This window comes from Carlito syrichta, unplaced genomic scaffold (assembly GCF_000164805.1).
Source record: "Carlito syrichta isolate Samal-C Ts95f unplaced genomic scaffold, Tarsius_syrichta-2.0.1 Scaffold302601, whole genome shotgun sequence".
Taxonomy (NCBI): Eukaryota; Metazoa; Chordata; class Mammalia; order Primates; family Tarsiidae; genus Carlito; species Carlito syrichta.
In genome coordinates this window covers 505,388-525,260 of record NW_007246697.1, presented here as the reverse complement: position 1 = coordinate 525,260, position 19,873 = coordinate 505,388, and the positions used below count along the sequence as shown (strand labels likewise).

General features: G+C 34.6%; 1 protein-coding gene across 3 annotated transcripts in view; it reads left to right on the top strand.

Moving 5' to 3' along the window:
• Positions 1 to 18,150, top strand: part of CDH8 (cadherin 8) — a 416,549-nt gene extending 398,399 nt beyond the window's left edge. The window contains exons 11-13 of one of the 3 annotated variants that reach the window (XM_008057004.2): positions 9,686 to 9,937; positions 11,336 to 11,518; positions 17,708 to 18,150. In XM_008057004.2, coding sequence (XP_008055195.1) covers positions 9,686 to 9,937; positions 11,336 to 11,518; positions 17,708 to 17,754 — 482 coding nt within the window. In that variant the 3' untranslated portion in view covers positions 17,755 to 18,150. Of the gene's footprint in view, positions 1 to 9,685; positions 9,938 to 11,335; positions 13,415 to 17,707 lie in introns of those variants that run through there. The other 2 variants (XM_008057005.2, XM_008057003.1) reach the window with 2 other exon arrangements.
• Positions 18,151 to 19,873: the final 1,723 nt, after the last annotated feature.

Here is a 19,873-nt window from a genome sequence, read left to right as displayed (position 1 = left end):
CATTTCTTTACAATAGTGTTTTGATTAAAATATAGACATTTTTATAAACTCATGTGACTAGTTTATACGAAGAGTTTGGGGACAATTTGTGAAAGAAATTATTCACAAAGAAGTGACATTTAAACACAGATACAATGAATACATAAATATTCACAATTTGAGTTATGGATAAGAAAGGGTACAAAAGTTATCAGGCAGAAGAAGAAGCAGATATGAAAGCCCTGAGGATGGAAGATATTCAACTTAGATAAGGCCAGGATGGCTAGAACATGTAAAGATATGTGATGGAGAATGGCAGCACAGGAAGCTGAAGAACTAGGCAAAGGTTAGACCACACAGGCCTCAGGGCAGGAAACCAAAACCTTTCATCTTCAATAGAAGTAGAGAAATTCCAAATGTTCTTTCTCTCTCTCTCCCTCTCTCTCTCTCTCTCCCCCCCCAAATAATGAATACACACATCTATCTATCTATCTATCTACCTATCTATCTATCTATCTATCTATCTATCTATCTATCTATCTATCTATATACATATACATATATAGATGGATAGATATAGGTATCTATGTTTATCTATTGAGAGATTAAACAATGTTCCATTTATACTGATATTAATATAATTATCCCAGAATGATACATTTATTCAATTTTAATTTTATTCAGCAACAGTAATTCTTATGAGATAGATGCATAGGCAAGTAAGTAGAAAGATACCCATTGCTGCTTCATTTTCTAATTTTTAAAAAGGATTTCTCAGTGCTAGTGAATCAGTTAGGTGTTCAATTCTTTGAAACTAAATGCATTCCAAATTAAAATGAATTAAACAATGGGACCAATGTTATAAGAATCCATGCTCTGTGCCAAGAAGTCTTGTACTGGAGACTGGGAATAGAACTGTGATTAAGGCAAGTCTGCCTCAAGGGGCTTTAGTGAAATAGTACATACATATCTTAGCTAATATTATCTATTTTTTATAATTTCAAAAGACCATTGCATAACCATTCTAACAGATTAATTTTAAGATGACTACCTTTGGCACTGACTTTTATAGCTTCTAGTAAAAGCCTAACAAATTGTTTGAAAAACAAAATTACAAAGACAAATAATACAAGCAAATATTTCTACTCATAATCAATCTGTTGTCAGAATCTGAAAGAAAGTTTATGTACAATGAATGGCATGACTGTACCATGCTATTTGAAACTAAGCAAGACTATGTACCTGAAAAGAGTTACTATTATTCTAAGAGTTATCTGTTCTTTAATGTTTATTTGGTATCTTTTTTTAATTTCTCTGCCAAGGAGAAGAGAACTCTATTACTGCTTTAGAAATATTGTCATTTGAGTCATTTTTGGTGCTACTAGTCCACTTTAATTACCCATCAAGCTCTTTCCTTCAACAGTGAGTCATAAACAGCCACAAATGGGTGTGGAGTAGGATGCAAGGTTTTGAAAATGGAGTCATTCCTCTTCCTTGGTTTAATGTTTGTACGTAAAGCATTACAAGAGTTTGAGACTGTGGTGGCTGTGATCATGCAACTGCACTCCAGTCTGGACTGCAGAGTGAGACTAACTCAAATAAACAAACAAATTAATAAATGCAATAATGCTTGAAAAGAAATGAATAGCATCCTTTATTTGCAGAGAATATATGACTATATAGAAATACCCAAATTGTGACCAGATGTATATTTTTTTATTTTTTATTTCATTAATTTACTCTCTAGTCTTTATAATTTCCTTTTTTTTTTTTTTTTTTTTTTTGAGTTGGAGTCTCACTCTGTCGCCCAGATGAGTGCAGTGGTCGGTCCCGGCCACTGCAGCCTCGACCTGCTGGGTTCTGGCGATCCTTCCGCCTCAGCCTTCCAAGTAGCTGGAACTACAGGCGCGCGCTACCACACCCGGCTGATTTTTTGATTTTTTTGTAAAGATGAGGTCTCGCCAAGTTGCCCAGGCGGGTCTCGAACACGCGGGCGCAGGCAATCCACTCACCTCAACCTCCCAAAGCGCGGGATTACAGGCTGAGCGACCGAGCCCGGCTTAATTTCCTTTTTTTTGATTGTTTTAAGTTTACTTTGCTCTTATTTTCCTTATGGCTTATAGTGGAAAATTGGGTTGTTGATTTGAGATCATTTTGCCTTATTAATATAGGCATTTAAAGCTGTACATTCCCTCTAAGTACTGCTTTAGTTGCATCCATATATTTTAATTTGTTGTTTCTTTATTTACAACTGTCTCATAATTAAAACCACAGTGAGATAGATATCACCTTATACCAGTCATCATTGCCATTGTTAAAAAATTAATAAAACAATAGATGTTGGTATGGTTGCAGTGATATGGGAACACTTATACACTGTTGGTGGTAATGTAAATTATTACAACCACTATGGAAATCAGTAAGGAGATTTCTGTAAGAACTAAAAGTATACCTACCAGTCATTCTAGTAATCCGACTATTTGGCATCTACCCAAAAGAATATAGTCGTTATACAAAAGTGACACCTGCAGTCACATCTTTATAGCAGCACAATTCACAACTGCAAAGATGTGGAATCAACCTACATGCCCATCACCTGATCAGTGGATAATGAAAACGTGGTAGCTACAAGAGGAGACAACAACAACAGAAAAACAGAATTTGCTTATTAAAAATTGTGTATTTATTCCAACATGTATAAGCTTCAGTTACCTTCAAAGTACTCTCCATTTGATGCAATACACTTACTGAGACACTTTTTCCACTGCTCAAAACAGTTTTTGAACCCATCAATTTTAATACCTTTTAGTGCTTCTGCCTCTTTTGCTTTCTCCTCTTTCACATCAACAAAACATTTCCCCTTGAGAAGTTTTTTTTCAACAGGAGAAGCAACAACAGCAACAAAAAGTCACTTGAGGTGAGATTGACTGAATTGGAAGGTAAGGCATGCGGGTCTTGCCATTTTTGGTCATAAACTGCTGAACACTCAGTGCTGTGTGGGTACATTTTTTGTGTCAATCACTCAACATGAAAAGGGAAAACAGACAGAGAATCTTAAAAAAAAAATTGAGTGAAGCTGAATAGTAACACTAGCTGGTACTCTGATGCTGATGGACTCTTAGAATACTTACCTAGTGGGCAAAGTACGCACTAAAGGATTCCCACCCTTCAAAAAATAATTCCGTTTTTTGGGGGGTCTCCCTCATATATTCCATGGAGTACTACTTTTCATCCATAAAAAGAGACAAAATTCTGGATTTTGCAGCGATTTGGATGGAATTCAAGACTATTGTTCTAAGTGAAATAATGCAGAAATGGAAAACCAAATACTGCTTATCTCATTTATAAGTGAGAGCTAATCTAAGGATCTTCAAAAACTTATGCAATGATATAATGGACATTGGAGACTCAGAAAGGGGAGACTGGATGGGGGGAGGGATAAAAAAATCATCAATCAAGTATAATATATGCTAATATGGATGGTGGATACTTTAAAGCCCAGACTTCTTCAGCACTATAAAATGCATTAATGTAAACAAAAACCACCTGTACCACTAAAGCTATTGAAATTAAAAAAAAAAATTCCATTTTGTTTTCTTCTTTGTTCCACTGACTATTTAGGAGTACATTGCTTAATTTCCACATATTTGTTAATTTCCTAAATGTCTTTCTATTAGTGATTCCCAACTTTATTCTATTATAGTCAGACAACATGCTTTGTATTATTTATATCATTTTACAATTATTGAGGTTTGTTTTTTGGCTTATAATATGATCTACACTGCAGAATTTTCCAAGTGCACTTGAGAAAAATATTAATTGTGACGTTGCTGGGTGAAGTGTTTTATAGATGTCTGTTAGGTATAGTTTGTTTATATTGTCAGTCATCTCCTTGTTGATTTCTGGCTATTTGTTTTATCCATTATTGAAAGTTAGATATTAGAGTATTAAACTATTTTTTTTAATTTCTAGTATTTTATGCTCCAATAGATTATGTATATATTGTTTTATACATCTGCTTTTTAAAACAGTTATGACAAAAACTTAAAAATGCATTTATATATCTTTTATAACTACATAATTATCTTGCTTGCTTTTTTATTTTTAATGTAGATTTAAATTACCATCTGAGGTCATTTGCTTTCAGTATGAAGAAAACTTTCTTTACTGTTTCTTAGTAAGCATATCTGCTGGTGGTTTTTGTTCATTTGAGAATGTCTCTATTTTACATATATATTTATTTTGAAAGATAGCTTTGCTGGATATGATTCTTGATTGACTTTTTTTTCCTTTGAGCACTTTAAGTATGTTATCTCATGCCTTTCTGACCTTCATTGTTTCTATGAAAATTCAGTCGTTACTCTTATTACAGTTCCCTTGGATGTGATGAGCCGATTTTCTTTTGTGTTCAGAATGTTCTCCCTGTTTTTGGCGTTTGATATTTTTACTGTGATGTGTCTGTTTGTGCATCTTTTTGTATTTACTTTCTTGGAGTTTGTTCAGCTTTCTGAATGTACAGATTAATGATTTTCAAAAAAATTTGGAAGTTTCAATTATATATATTTTTTGACTTCGTTGTCCCTATTCTTTTCTAATATACTTATGGCGCATCTGTTGGTATACTTGATGATGTCCCTCATTTTCCTGAGGTTGTGTTCATTTATCTTCAGTCTTTTTTCTCTGTTAGTTAGCTTGTATATCTTTTATTGTTCAGTTTTCAAATTCACGAATTCTTTCTTTTGCCAATTCAAGTCTACTGTTTAGCTAGTCTAGGTAATTTTTCATTATCACTCTAATATGCTTTTTCTTTTTGCCAATTATTTCCATTCTATGGGTCATCCTTTCCTATTTATTTTCATGTCTCATAATTTTTTGTTGGAAACTAAACATTCAGATAATATATTAAAACAAAGCTTGTACCCTCCCCGTTGCTTGTTTTTTTAATTTTTATTTGCTTGCTTATTATTTTTAATGGCCAGCTAGATTATCTTAGCAAAATATATTTCTTCTTCTGTAGTATTAAACCTCTGATATTTCACCTCAGGGCATCTTACCTTGGGTATTCCCAGAGTTACTCTAGAATAACGGTGGTTTGAGCAGGGGTCTTCTTGTCTGTCTCTTTCACTAATCATGCTCAGTTGTTAAGCTCCACGAATTGAGTTCTGTATTGTTTTTGACACTGCCATGGTACCTAAATTTCTCTATAGAGCAATCCACTTAAATGTGGTCTCTATTGAAAGAGTAGTTCCCTACATCAGTGATTCAGATTTGTTCTGACCCTAGTAAGCTCTGAAGGATCTCTTTTTCCCAGGTTATTTGCTTTCTCTCCCAGGCAAAATCTCTGAGCTATTAGCTCTGTAGCTGGCTGGTAATTATAGCATGTATCTCTGAGTGACACCTATACTTTAAGACAGAGCATGCGGTTCTAGGGAACAATAGCCTCCAATCTTTTTTTGCTTCTCCCAGTGTAGAAAGGCTTAGGGCAAAGGCAATTGAGATCCCATATTCCCAGTGGAGCAGTGCCCAAATAGAGCCTCTGTTCCATGAGTGGGATCTGTGGGGGAAGAAAAGAGCACTTGCCTCTTGGCCACAGTGATCTAGAGCTTAGCTTCAACAATAAGTAAGTAGGAGTGGAATGATAATTTCTGAGATCCTGCTTCTTCCCAGAAAATAGCTCTCCAACTGCTTGCTATAGGGAGAGGAAGACTGTTCTTGACTAAACCAGTTTGGAGTGAAGTTTCCATCACACTGAGCTGGGAGAAGGCAGGGTGGAAATGGGAGAGTAGGAGTTCTGTTTCACATAGTAGAGTATCACCATTCTTACAATGCTGTAGTAGATTTTCTTTTTTTTCTTTTTTTTTTTTTTTTTTTTTTGAGTTGGAGTCTCACTCTGTCACCCAGACTGGAGTGCAGTGGCTGCTCCCGGCCACCGCAGCCTCGACCTGCTGGGCTCCAGCGATCCTTCCGCCTCAGCCTTCCAAGTAGCCGGAATTACAGGCGTGCGTTACCACGCCCGGCTGATTTTTTGATTTATTGTAGAGATGAGGTCTCGCTGCCCAGGTGGGTCTCGAACCCGCGGGCTCAGGCAATCCACTCACCTCAGCCTCCCAAAGGTGCGGGATTACAGGCTGAGCCACCGAGCCCGGCTAAGATTTTCTGCAATAAATATTTATTTATTTGCTGCTTGCTTTCAGATTCATTTCCAGACTCTTTAAATATTTTTTCTTTTTATCATTTTCACCAGTTTCACTGGAAATCATGTCAGTAGAACTCTTTATGTTATCACACTGAAATGGAATTCTCTGATGAGATGTGTTTTTCTAGGTAAAAATAAAGTCTTAGAAGATTGCAGAACTTAATCAATGTATAAAACAATTGCATTGATACACTAGCAAAAATGACTTGAATATATAATTTTAAAAAGGTAACTAATTTTAAACAGGTTTACTATGGTAATAAAATATACGTTATTACATTTTATTGGTATATATTAAAGAAAACAAAGAAACCATGATCTTGATATAGAAGATCAATCATAAAGATATAATTATCTCAAAATTGGTTTATATTCCAATATAATTGTACCAAAATTCTTATAGGGATTTTTTTTTTTTTTTTTTTGAGTTGGAGTCACACTCTGTCGCCCAGACTGAAGTGCAGTGGCCGCTCCCGGCCACCGCAGCCTCAACCTGCTGGCTTCTGGCGATCCTTCAGCCTCAGCCTTCCAAGTAGCTGGAATTACAGGCATGCACTACCACGCCCGGCTGATTTTTTGATTTATTGTAGAGATGAGGTGTCGCTGCCCAGGCAGGTCTCGAACCCGCGGGCTCAAGTAATCCACTCACCTCAGCCTCCCAAAGGCGCGGGATTACAGGCTAAGGGATTTTTATAGAACTTGATAATCTGATCATATGTTTGTTAGAGAATAGCAAATGAGCATGAATAGGCATGATACTCTTAAAAAAAACATGGCAGAGGAAAATTCCCTAGCCAATATCAAGATTTATTATAAAATTTTCATACATAAAGTATGGTATTAATTAGGGAAACAAACAATTGAAACAGAATAGAGATTCCCTAAAAGAATTAAAATGCACAAAAGTTTGAATTGTGAGACACTGAACATTGCAAATCAGTGGGCAAGGGTAAGTTGCTACATAATTAAAGTTGAGAAACTCAATTATCAGCAGAGAAAACAATCAATTCCATATAATAATCTAAATGAGAAAGGTAATTTTAAAAAATACATTTGTATAATTAAGATTTTTAAATATAAGACTTCAAAACACTAATCATAAAAGAGATTGACAAAATTGACTATATTACAATTAAAAATTTTATATGATAAAAAGTCACCATAATTTCTAAAAAAACAAACCACAGCTTTGCAAAAGATATTTGCAACATGTAAGATTAAAAAATTCATTACAAATCTTTCACCTGAACTATGTGAAACTGCCGATATTCAATGTGTTTTTTAATGTGTACAATAATGACTGTTTCATTTGACATAATGAAAGATCTCAAGTAAATTGATAAAAAAATCAAACACAAATTTAAAAATAGTTTTAAAAAGGTAAATAAGTCAATAAGAAATTGATGCTGCCTGGAGCTGGCAGGTAAAATTTAACTGGAATGACTCAGAGACTTTATTTACTCAGTCAACATTTCTTGAGAGTAGAAAGGGAAACAGCATATGTAAATTTCAGAATTAGCGATATATATGTATATATATATATGAATATACATACTTATAAGTTTAATGTTAGACCCACGAATGGTTTTCTAAATAATAAAGGCAGTAGCTTTGTTCTACAACAAGTAATACTTCTGCTGCAGTTTCTAAATTGTCACAGACTGCTTTAAAGAGAGAATATGCAAAGATAGTTTCTCATATAAATAATGTCAACCACAAAAAGACAAAAACCTCATTGTAATTTTATTAATTGCATCTGGAAGAACAATTCCCAAACTCTATTTTCGACTATAGTATATAAAATCATCCACAAATGTTCCTTACACTAATTAACTGTACTCAAACTTGTCATACACTTTCTGAAAATATAACACAGCCTTATATTCTGTATCTGTTTTGAGATAGTGTTCTCTGCTTTTAGCTTACTGGTATTTCCTTCTAGGTTACAGAAATAAGGATAACTGAATCATTGGGTATATCACTGTTTAACTCTATTAGAAACCTCTTTTTGCTTTTCTAATTACTGTATAATGAGGCACAAATAGAAGAAATTTTTTAAAAAAATTGTTAGTTCACAGTGCTTTTTCTGTTTGACTGCTTACTAGCAAGGCATTACAGGCCTACTTATTTTTTTAAAGGTAAAAATAAGTACATTTATACAAATATTTTTGGGAATGACTATATTTATTTAAAAATTCTAGTACTACATGGTAAATAAGACTTAGCATATTTACTTGAAGTTATTTGAATGAAATATATGTCCACCTATTTGAGTATTTTAAAAACCAATAGGCTACTAATAACCAGAAATTAAGCAGCAATGGTTTGGAATCACTGCTTTAATATGAAAAAAATGAAGTTCTGTGATGTTTAAATATTTCAATATTTGAAAAAATTCTAACCGAAATAATCATTTTGCCCAACTAACACTGCACACGTAACCAAAATTTTTTTTATTTGCTTTTGACTGTAATATCAATGAGAGATAATCAGTGTTTCCCTTTTGGGTAGACATATGTCTCCCATTAATCAAAATGAGAAAATAGATAAACAATACACACAATGTGACCATAGTTCATGAGATGAAAATGAATGATAGCAAAAAAAAAAAAAAAAAATTCATCTTGGGGTAAGTTTTTGAGATCTGTAAAGTTAATGTAGGACCAATTAGTTCTCACTGATTAGTTTTACTCTGAATTGAAGTATGTCTTCAAGTATTTCTGAACTACTGATCCACATAATTTCTCTCTCTCCCTCCAATATATATGGATAGATAGATAGATAGATAGAGATACACAAGAGGTAGATAGATACCCATCTAATTAAGTGACACATGCAAAATGAAGTACCTGCTTAAATGACTTCTCATTCTGTTCTTATTGGATAACCACTGTAGGTCTTCTCAATAGAATTTTAATAGAGATGGCATATCTCCTCCCACTGTCTGTAAATGGAGCTTTTGCTATATCTCGGTGTGAATGCTGTAGATCATGACTGGCTCTCTTTTTAGTGGTCTTTTTGGTACCTAAGGGTGTCAAAAAAGTATATTGTTTTGCAAAACGATATCATCATGCAATCTATCATTTAATAGATAGCTTCTCAAACTTGTGTCTCAAATATGGTGACATTCTACCCCGTTAAATTTACTCAATGCATTATCAGTCTAAATTAAAGAAAAATAAGCTTATATGTCGATTTATGGAGACGGGATACTGCATGTCTCCTGGAAGGACACTCGAAGAAAATTTTTATAAGAGAAATATTTGGTATTTGTAAGGTTATGGTAAAACTCCATTAGTTCATCTTGGGGCCTCATACCTTCACTTGTGATGTGGATATGTTGGTCCATGTCAATTGAAAATGTGTGTGTGGGAGGGAGAATGTCTGAGTAGTCCAGTGGAGTTGTGATTGTCTTGAAGTTTGCAGAGAATTTATGAACTAGAAAAACAAGTGTTGTTTGAACAGTCATTTTTAAATGATGCAAATTACTGCAATTTTCACTTTTTCCAGATAATTCCCTCAGCATTTTGGCAAAGCATAATGGATTCAACCGCCAGAAGCAAGAAGTCTATCTTTTACCAATCGTAATCAGTGATAGTGGAAATCCTCCGCTGAGTAGCACCAGCACATTGACCATCCGAGTCTGTGGCTGCAGCAATGATGGTGTTGTCCAGTCTTGTAATGTTGAAGCTTATGTCCTTCCTATTGGACTCAGTATGGGCGCCTTAATTGCCATATTAGCATGCATAATTTTGCTACTAGGTATGTATTGTCTCCAAAGCCTAATGGTCATTTTTCTGGTTCATAAATGACTGTAAATAAGGACAGTAAACTCCGACCAGGCAGGTAGCAACAGTCTTTTGGGGTTGAGGAACTTCCTTTTTTCCCCCCATGCTTTGAGATCACTAAAGGAGGTAAAGAGAAAAGGGTTGTGATAGTGAATGCCCAATTTGAAAAGACTTTCAATGCCCTTTTCTTTCCTTTTACCAGTAAAAAGATGGATAAAGCATAATGATGTTGGCAGAGAGAAGGGTCTTTATATGGTTACAACATCATCTTTTATATAAGAAATTCAGATCTTCTGAGGCACACCAGTTTACTGCAACAGGGGCCTTTCCCTTGCCCACAAGTGTTTTAGCCAAACAACGTATAGATTGGGTAGCTGAGTCCATCAGATCAGGAAGATTAATGAGATAAAAAGAAAACAAACAAACAAACCACAACAGAAAAAGATTTTATTCAAAATAACATTGTGTTCCTCAAATATTGTACTTGATATTAACACCAAATTAAAATGAAGTCTATAAATTGAATGAAAACTTCTATAACTTTCTAATTAAAAAATAATTATCAAAATAAGATTAGACAGTAGGACCATATATAAAAAGGAGAGTCATATCTTACCATGCCTTTGAGGAATAAAACAAAGTAAACATGGTATCAGTTACTGTTTTCTCAGTTGCATCTGTCTTGCTCTCTCAGTGCCTTGGACTTAAACATCACTTTGCTGAGATATTTTGCTCCATTAGCTCAAGTTGGATTTACCTGATTTGGCTAGTTTTGTATGTGTTCCTTTTCCTTTCCCTACTTTGACACCTACTTTTCCAGATAGAGGTGTTCTGGACTTCATATAAAACAAGAAGTTGCTTGTGCAACTTTGACATTCACTTTTTCTGTGAAATAATATTAATTTGTTTGGAAAGTGTCTTGAAGACCTGCTAAAATACAATGGATATGACCTACTTCGGTTCTTTTATTTTTTATTTTTTATAGAAGGGAGATTTGGAACCAAAGAGTATTAAAGAACTTGCCCAAGATACATAACAAGTCAGTCATGGTATCTGTATTATTTTCTATTTAGTGCCATTCACTCTAGTGATCATAACAGTATAAAATTCAACTTTCAGCTTAAGTAGATGCAAACTGATTATTTTAACCCAATGCTATCCCCATTTGATAAACAGAAGCAATCTGGCAAAGTATTGCTCAAAATTCAATGCAGATCTTTCAGAATGGTGTGTAGCTTAATACCCTAGCAAATATTAAAGTTGTATGCTCTTACATTTTTGAAAAATGCCCCTCTCTCTTTGCAGATATGGTGTGATGCCTGTGAAATTATATGCTGGTTTGGCTAACTATAATTTAATATTTTTCCTACAGTCATTGTGGTGCTGTTTGTAACTCTACGGCGACATAAAAATGAACCCTTAATTATCAAAGATGATGAAGACGTTCGAGAAAACATCATTCGCTACGATGATGAAGGAGGAGGGGAGGAGGACACAGAAGCTTTTGACATTGCAACTTTACAAAATCCAGATGGAATTAATGGATTTTTACCCCGTAAGGATATTAAACCAGATTTGCAGTTTATGCCAAGGCAAGGGCTTGCTCCAGTTCCGAATGGTGTTGATGTCGATGAATTTATAAATGTAAGGCTGCATGAGGCAGATAATGACCCTACGGCCCCGCCATATGACTCCATTCAGATATATGGCTATGAAGGTCGAGGGTCTGTGGCTGGTTCTCTCAGCTCCTTGGAGTCCACCACATCAGACTCAGACCAGAATTTTGACTACCTCAGTGACTGGGGTCCCCGCTTTAAGAGACTGGGCGAACTCTACTCTGTTGGTGAAAGTGACAAAGAAACTTGACAGTGGATTATAAATAAATTACTGGAACTGAGCATTCTGTAATATTCTAGGGTCACTTCCCTTAGATACAACCAATGTGACTATTTGTTTTAGAGGCAAGTTTAGCACCAATCATCTATAAACTCAACCACATTTTAATGTTGAACCAAAAAAAGATAATAAAATAAAAAATATATGTTAGGAGGTTATAAATCTTGTGGAGTGTGAATTAAGTATGTGGAGTGTCTAGAAGTCTTTGGATATTTGATATTTACCTGATCACCACAAAGATTGGGATCCTGGCTAATCCTTAGAGAAAAGGTTTAAAAGAGGAAAAAATCAAAATTAAAAGGTGCTTTCTTAGGGAAAAAAAAAAAGGACCTACAAGGAATCTGCTGCTGACATGTGTCTTCTGCAAGGATTTTTATGAATGCAAATGGTTTTTTCCCCTTCACCAATAAGGATCCCGCCACAAATGATAAAGCAATACTCGGTTCGCTGTACAATATAACTTTTTGGAGATTTGAGAGACCTCTTAGATTATACAGTACGGTGACCACACATTGTACATATTTGTTGGCCCCACTCACCAGAGACTGACTAGCATCTTTAAATATTGTGTCAAGCCTTAAAATATTCACATGTTCGTAATCCATTCCAGGGTGGGGCTTGCCAACTCAGTGTGGGAGCAGAGAAATCCCATTCAAATATGCTTGGTTTTCTAGAAGCAGGATTCCTCGTTCCCTCGGCTTCATCTTCTTCCACAAGGATACAAAGATAAACTGTATCACACAGTGAACTACATAAAAAACAGATGGTTTTATTGCTAGCGCGTGAATTTATTTGTTTAATCCTCAAAATAAATATTTTATTGATGTCCATTAATGCTTTTATTTATTAAGGCTGGTAATCTATAGATTAAGGGAATATATGGGAAAAAACCTAAATTATATCCATTAATAATCCTTTAGATTGTTTTATATAGATATATATACAATGAATGTTTAATACCTGTACATTTTGATGAGATGAGTATGGCAGGCAATATTATCAAAAGGAGAGCTAATAACCTCTTTAGAGTAGAAGGTGTTGTGTAACTGGTCATGGCAGGAACAGCATTTTCCCAGAGAACTTTTGGACTGTTTTCTATTTTGTTCATAATCCTAGTATTTGGTGTTTTTACTACAAGCACAAACATCCGAAAGTATATTGATTCCTGTGAATACTTAAACTCTAGACTTTTAGATACCTACATAATGCCCTGCCCAATAAACATGCTTCAAGTTACCCCTACTGTTTTAGAGCAGGAACTGATTTGTACATACTGCTTACGTTTTTAGAATTTCTCGCCCTGATCTTCATGGTGATGCACAGAATGTCTTAGACTCTAAAAAAGAACAGCACTAGAAGATGTGACCATATTTAATTTGTAATGCAAACCTGCCATTTAGGAGTAGAAAATGTATGATAAAACTCAAGTATTACATGCAGATCATTTTAATTTTCTACTTTGCTTTAATGCAATATTGTTTATTTACTCCATGTATTGTATTCAGAGAAACTCCTGTATTGTTTCCTACTTTGTGAAATATATTTTTATAAATACCTTTGTTGTCATCAATTTTTTTTCAGTCAGTTGAAGAATTATTAATGGAATCATCAACTCTTACTGAATTTCTAATATTCAACCAAATCATCCCAAGGGTCACTTTTGTTTGTAAACGTTTTGATTATAAAGAATCAGAGAAAAGAAATGGTTTGCCAATTACCACACAGCAAGATACAAGCAGGGACATAAAAGAAATATGTGGCATCTAAAGGCTAGTCCAGCTGTGCTATTTGGGTCCTTCTGGAAGCAGACGCATTGGGCAGGGAAAGACTGTAGACAAGTTTTGTTTTTACAAAACTTGCAAAAGTAAAGAGATCAGGAACTGAATTTGGCAAGAGAATCTTAAACGGCAATACATACCTAGCAGAATCTCTGCCAGCTTAATGGGGGTTCTGGAGTGAAGAAATATCTACTAAAGCAGTACTTCACTGAGCAAAAATTCAGACTGTGGTCCTTTATTATCTCAGTCATTGACTTGGCGCTACTAAGATGAACACAGTTTTGCTTCAAAACTGGAGGCACTAACCTCTAGAAACTACCTCCAGTGTAATAGAAACAAAGTGTTTGAATATTACACGAAGAATTTATAACCATCCAGTGGAATAATCAACATTTAATCAGCTTCTGTTGCCTGAGAAGTATTATTATTTTATGTTTACCACTATGGCTAGTGGACACTTTTTTCTTGAGGTCAAATAAATGGTCCAAAGTGACTTTTACATATACCAGGATTTGACACAGTGTTTAAGACAAGAACTCAATGAATTGTTAATGGTAGTTGGAACAAAAAAACAACAGTCATATTTCAACTATCTTACAAATTCCAAACCAAAGTGAGATTATATATTTTAAAACTTATCCTTTGTAGATAAGACTAGTTTCTAGAGTACTTCGCAGTGAAATGTCCATAGATTACAGACACACATGGGCTTAACAAAAATATTGCATGAAGTTTTTCAGAAATCTAAAATCTATATCCTCCACTGTTGGTAATTAATAGGAAAATATTAATAAAATATTGTGGCTTTTGTGGGCAAGAGATAATGTCCTGTGTGCCAGTTGCCCTAATCGTCCCTTAAAATTTCCTTTGCCCTGGAAGAGAGAAAAAAGCATGAATTTCTTGCTAATTTTCTTTGTCAACACTATGCTAGCATTTTGTACTTAAAAGCCCATTTCATGTCTTATAACATAGAATCATGTAAGCAACACATTGTTTATAATATGGCTGAATTATACTTTTAGAATATCCTGAATTTGACTAAAGATCTGAAGGAGGAACTCTCACTCAATCTCTCTCTCTCTCTCTCTCTCTCTCTCTCTCTCTCTCACACACACACACACACACACACACACACACACACACACACACACACACACACACACACACACACACACACACACACACACAATTTGACTTAAGCTTTTACTTAGCAACAGACTTGCCAGGAATTCCACAACCAAAAGAGGTCAAGGAGGTTCTTAATCTTTTTAGAATTTAAGTACTCTGTTCTCAACTTGTAACACATTCTTTAACTTTATTAAAGTGACTGTTTAATCTCTGCATATTGTTTTTTGTTTCATCAGCACTTACATAGCAAAGACAAGGATTCTCTGCCTAGTAGAGGAGAACAGTAAAGTAGGAGTTATATTATATCCCCCATCTAACTCACCATCCAATATTCCTGTCTGGGAAACTGATGCATCCCTGGTTTATTAAATACAACATGGAATCAATTCAGTCTCTACTTTGGGTACTATTTGATCAAGTCATATTACAAAAATGTCTCTAAAACACCTGTATGTGGATATCATAGGGTATTAGGAGGGCATTCCTTACAATAAAGTTTTATGAGTGCAGCTCTTATAATACATTTTTAAAAAGTTTATCATAGGATGACTCAAGTATGCTATGGATTGAATTTATGTGTTAACCTTGCCACATAGAATTATAATTTCTAGGATATGAACTTTACAGTGAAAATGTTTTTTAAAAATGCATGGGTAAGTGTATGCATATATATATATATATATATATATATATATATATATATATATATAAAATAAAATAAAACATAGATACACTGGAATCACCAATGAAGTAAAAATGCTTAGAAAAAGACAAAGGTATCTTTGGGAGAGTCTGCTAAACCAGATGCTTAAAGTAAGAAAGGTCTCTGCATGAGACTTAGAAATCTCCTAGGAGCAGCCGGATCCACACTGAGACTCAACTGAGTTCCAGTCTATGCAACATTTTGGAGAAGGAAAAATGGGTGCTGAGAGCTAAGTAGCCAATTACACTTTATAGCACATAAGAACTGGAGGCAAGTAGGCCCTCCCAACAAGTTGTATCACGCGATCACGGGCGTTGCAGGGAATCTCACGAATGTATAACCTTCTGATTGCCTTTTTGATTGAAAGTTCCATCTGAGATCAAGGCAGTGCAACCAGTAATAAGATTTCAAGAAATCCCATCACTGGCACTGTCGGAAAAGCTGAGCATGACTGAAATCCTATCATTGTCAGCCAAAAAGATAAGGTAACAGTGGGCATCACTATAAAAGCACTATAAATGCACAATTTAAACATGAATATCAACTTTTAAAAGAATACATATGGTTATATTGTAACATCCGTATGTATTCATACATAACACATACACACACGCGCGCGCGCGCACACACACACACACACACACACACATAAGTTACTGGGAATAATTTATATTTGTAATTTTTCATCTCACAATCTCACATGCTACCCAAAACTTAGAGTTGTAGCTTCCTTTTTTCTTGAATCTAACCTTAAATTAAAAAAAAAAAATTAGATTAAGAGTAAACGGTTCTAAACGCAGAAATTTTTTTGTTGACAGAACAATGGCTCATAGTACTTGGGGATTAGATTTAAATGTGCCACACTGTGAAACTGAATTTAGATTTTTATGTCATTGTGGGGTTTGTGTGTGTGTGTGTTTTTGTGTGTGTGTTTGTGTGTGTGTGCACGTGTGTGTGTGTGTGTGTGTGTGTAAAATAATTGCAGAATATATTTTGCAGGTAATGCTTTTCTATATATTTTATTTTTCTTCAACTCACTGTTTTATCAGTGCAAAGTTTCTTTGCACTGTTACTCAGTTGGTCAAACAGTGTTACATATATTGTTAATCTTTGTAGCTACTGCTCTTTATGGTAATTGTAGAAGACCATGTCTTTATCATCTAACATTAAAATAGATTTTATTTTTATCATTTTCTTCTTAGTTGACACACATTTATGGACTATGTGGTATATATACTCTTGATATTTAATAAATTCTAGTCCTAGTATTTTGAACACAGTTTTAGTATTATGGGGGAAATACATTTTAAAAGTTCCCTGACTTGATCAAGTACCTGAAATATAAGAATTTTGTCTACTGCATTTACTGTTTCTATTAGTGCAGAAATTAGGCTTCCTGGATGATGTGGAAAGATTAAATATGATGACTTTCTCAAACTTATTTATGTTATTTATAAAATGGAGCTAATCAATCTCATCTAAACAAATTGTTGTAACATTTTTTGCATATGGCTATTTGAGCTTGGGTTTAAACTTGGTTGGTCTGACATTAATCCCCTTAACTTTTGGCTACATAATTATCCCTTTGATTATAATGTGAGGCTTGTGATGATAAGAAATAGAAAGTAAGTTATATATAGTGCTCTGAAAGTACTGAGGAGGAAATAAGTACTCCAAGTGGAGAGACTCGGGAAGACCTCACAGAGAAGTTTTCAAAAAAGATGGCGACTAAAGAATGGGTAAAACAGAAATCACAGCTTTTCCAAAACCTGAAAAGAAAAATTTTGAAAAGCACCACACTTTGAGATGAATGGCACATTTTTGGACACTGAGAAACATTCATAAATTGGGTGCTCACAAGATACTCTACATTTTTCTAAATTATGGAATGTTTTCCAGATGTGACAAATGTGGTTCAGAGACTGTGTAAGGAATTTTCAGGGCTATATAGCACATCTAGTAAGTAAGAGAAACAGAAATGAACTCTGGTCTTTTGGATCGTTTTCTAGGTTGAGATGTTGTAAGTCTTTTTGTCTGCATTTCCCCCCCAACCTTTGTTTATGGAAGTCTCATCTGGTTCTCAAGGTCAGTAGGCATTTGCTGGAGAGAATTGTGCCCTAAGTACTTTCCCCTCAACTTGAGTTACCTGCCACCATCTAATTTACACCTTGAATAAAAGTATTATTTTTTGCAAGTGTCTCTACTAATAGATAATAGGTATTTCTATTATTATCCACAGATAACAGAAGAGGGTTGCTAGGAGGAATATCACAAGATGCTGTCTGAAGAGAAACTGTGGAAAACAGTGGCTTCAATGAACTCAGAGGCCAGGACCAGAAAAGAAAATGAGGTCACTAAAGGCAAATTTTGATTTCTTGAGATGTCCTCTGTCAAGATCTCCAGGCCTATCCTATGACTCATCCTAAATATGATCATTATTTCTAAGATTGGACACAACAATTTAGGAGTCATTGGGATCCCTTCCCCTTTCCAATGTATGCTTTCCTTGGACTACAACTTTGCCTGGTTAAAAACAAACAAACAAACAAGCAAACAAAAACCTCTAAAGTTTGAGAACTATTTCATATTTGTCGAATCTGATTATTGAGTATGTGAATGAATGTTCTTGGCTCAATGTTAGAGCTATAAATAACAATATGGCAAATAAACTTTAAAAATCTTTTTGACAAAAGTTTTTTTTCAGCAAAATGCATTCTAGATATTCTGCTAGTTGCAGAATAAAAATATGCCTAACATGGTTCTCTTGCCTCTCAAAAACATGGAGTCAAATTGGGTAAATTATAGAAGCAAATGAATGATTAAACATTGAATTTGGCTATGCTATGGAAGAGCTAAATAGTGATTTATGGGAGCATAGAGACAGAATATCTCTCTATGAATGCCAGGCCTGGTATGTTCCTAGAGACTGTTTTAGATGAGTCTTGAAGGGAATATGATGTTAGATTTGCAATTTCAAAGAGTAAAGTTAGGTTAAGATTCAGGTACCTGAAAATGAATAGAAATGCTGAGATAATTTCTCAATGAAATTCACAGCTAGGGTTCCTCATCATATACGATATTCCATGTGACAAAACATCCAGGATACTTATGTATTTAATAAATACATACTGAGGCGTTTTCACTAATTTAGGTGCTGAAAATATAGCTGAAAAGAACATAGGAGCTCTTTTTCTTCAAAGACCTCTTGGTATGAAAGAAATGTAGATGAGTAGAAATAAGAAAAAAAAAGAGAGGTGATATGATGGACCATAAAATAAATGATGAGAAAATAAAAGTTTACACACAGTGGACAGAGTGATGTTTGAGTTGCCATTTGAAGTTGTCAGGATAAGTGCAAACCATAGCAAAGAGCTTGAGAATGTTTGTGTTAATTGTTCTCCTGTACTAGACTAATGGCATAGACAAGAAATGAAAGTGAAGTCCAGATCACTGTGAATAGAGGTGAAAGAAACACAATAGTTGTGGGAACCTGGGCAGAGATTATATTTATCTAGGTTCCTGTCAACCAGTATAAGGTGCTCAGATTTACTTTTTGTGAAAGAGGAGGCAACTGAAGGAATCCAAAAGTGGGGGAGGGGAGTGATATAATCTAATTTGTAGTTTTAAAGTAATCACTCTGGTTTCTACATGAAAGGATGAAATAAGAAAAGATGGAATATGATGGAATAGATAGAATAAGGTGAAAATATAAATAAGGTGAAAATACAAATTTGAATACGATGGAAATATGAATACTATAATATGAATACTATGGAAAATAAGAAAAGATGGAATATGAAACAAGGGTGAGCTCATTTACAAAGATTAGGAAGACTAGGAGTGAATTTGTGTATGAAAGGCTGACATTCTAACTTCTCTAATTATCGAAGATAGAAAAGGATAACAGAAATCAGAGTCCTGTAGAAATTTCCACATGGAGTATGTAAGAGACTGTATTTGTCAGGATCCTTTGGAGACAGGATGGATAGATGGATGGATAGATAGATAGATAGATAGATAGATAGATATTATACACACACAAACACACACACACAGAGGGAAAGAGAGAGATACAGAGTCTGAGAAAGGGAGAGAGAGACTGATTTATTATGAGGAATTGGCCCATGAAATTATGGAGACTGAGAAATACTATAAACTACTGTCTGCAAATTAGAAACTCAGGAAAAGTCAGTGTTTGTAGTTTAACTTGAATCCAAAGGCCTGCGAAACACAGAAGACACTGTTGTAAATCCCAGTCAGAAAGCAGAGAAGAGTAGATAAAATATTCTAGCTCAAACAGTAAGATTGAATAAAAGGAGGGCAATGTTCTCTTTTTTTTTTCATTAATCAGTATTTTTTATTATGGTTTTGTGGGGTACAGTTAAGGGTTAGGTGTACAATGACG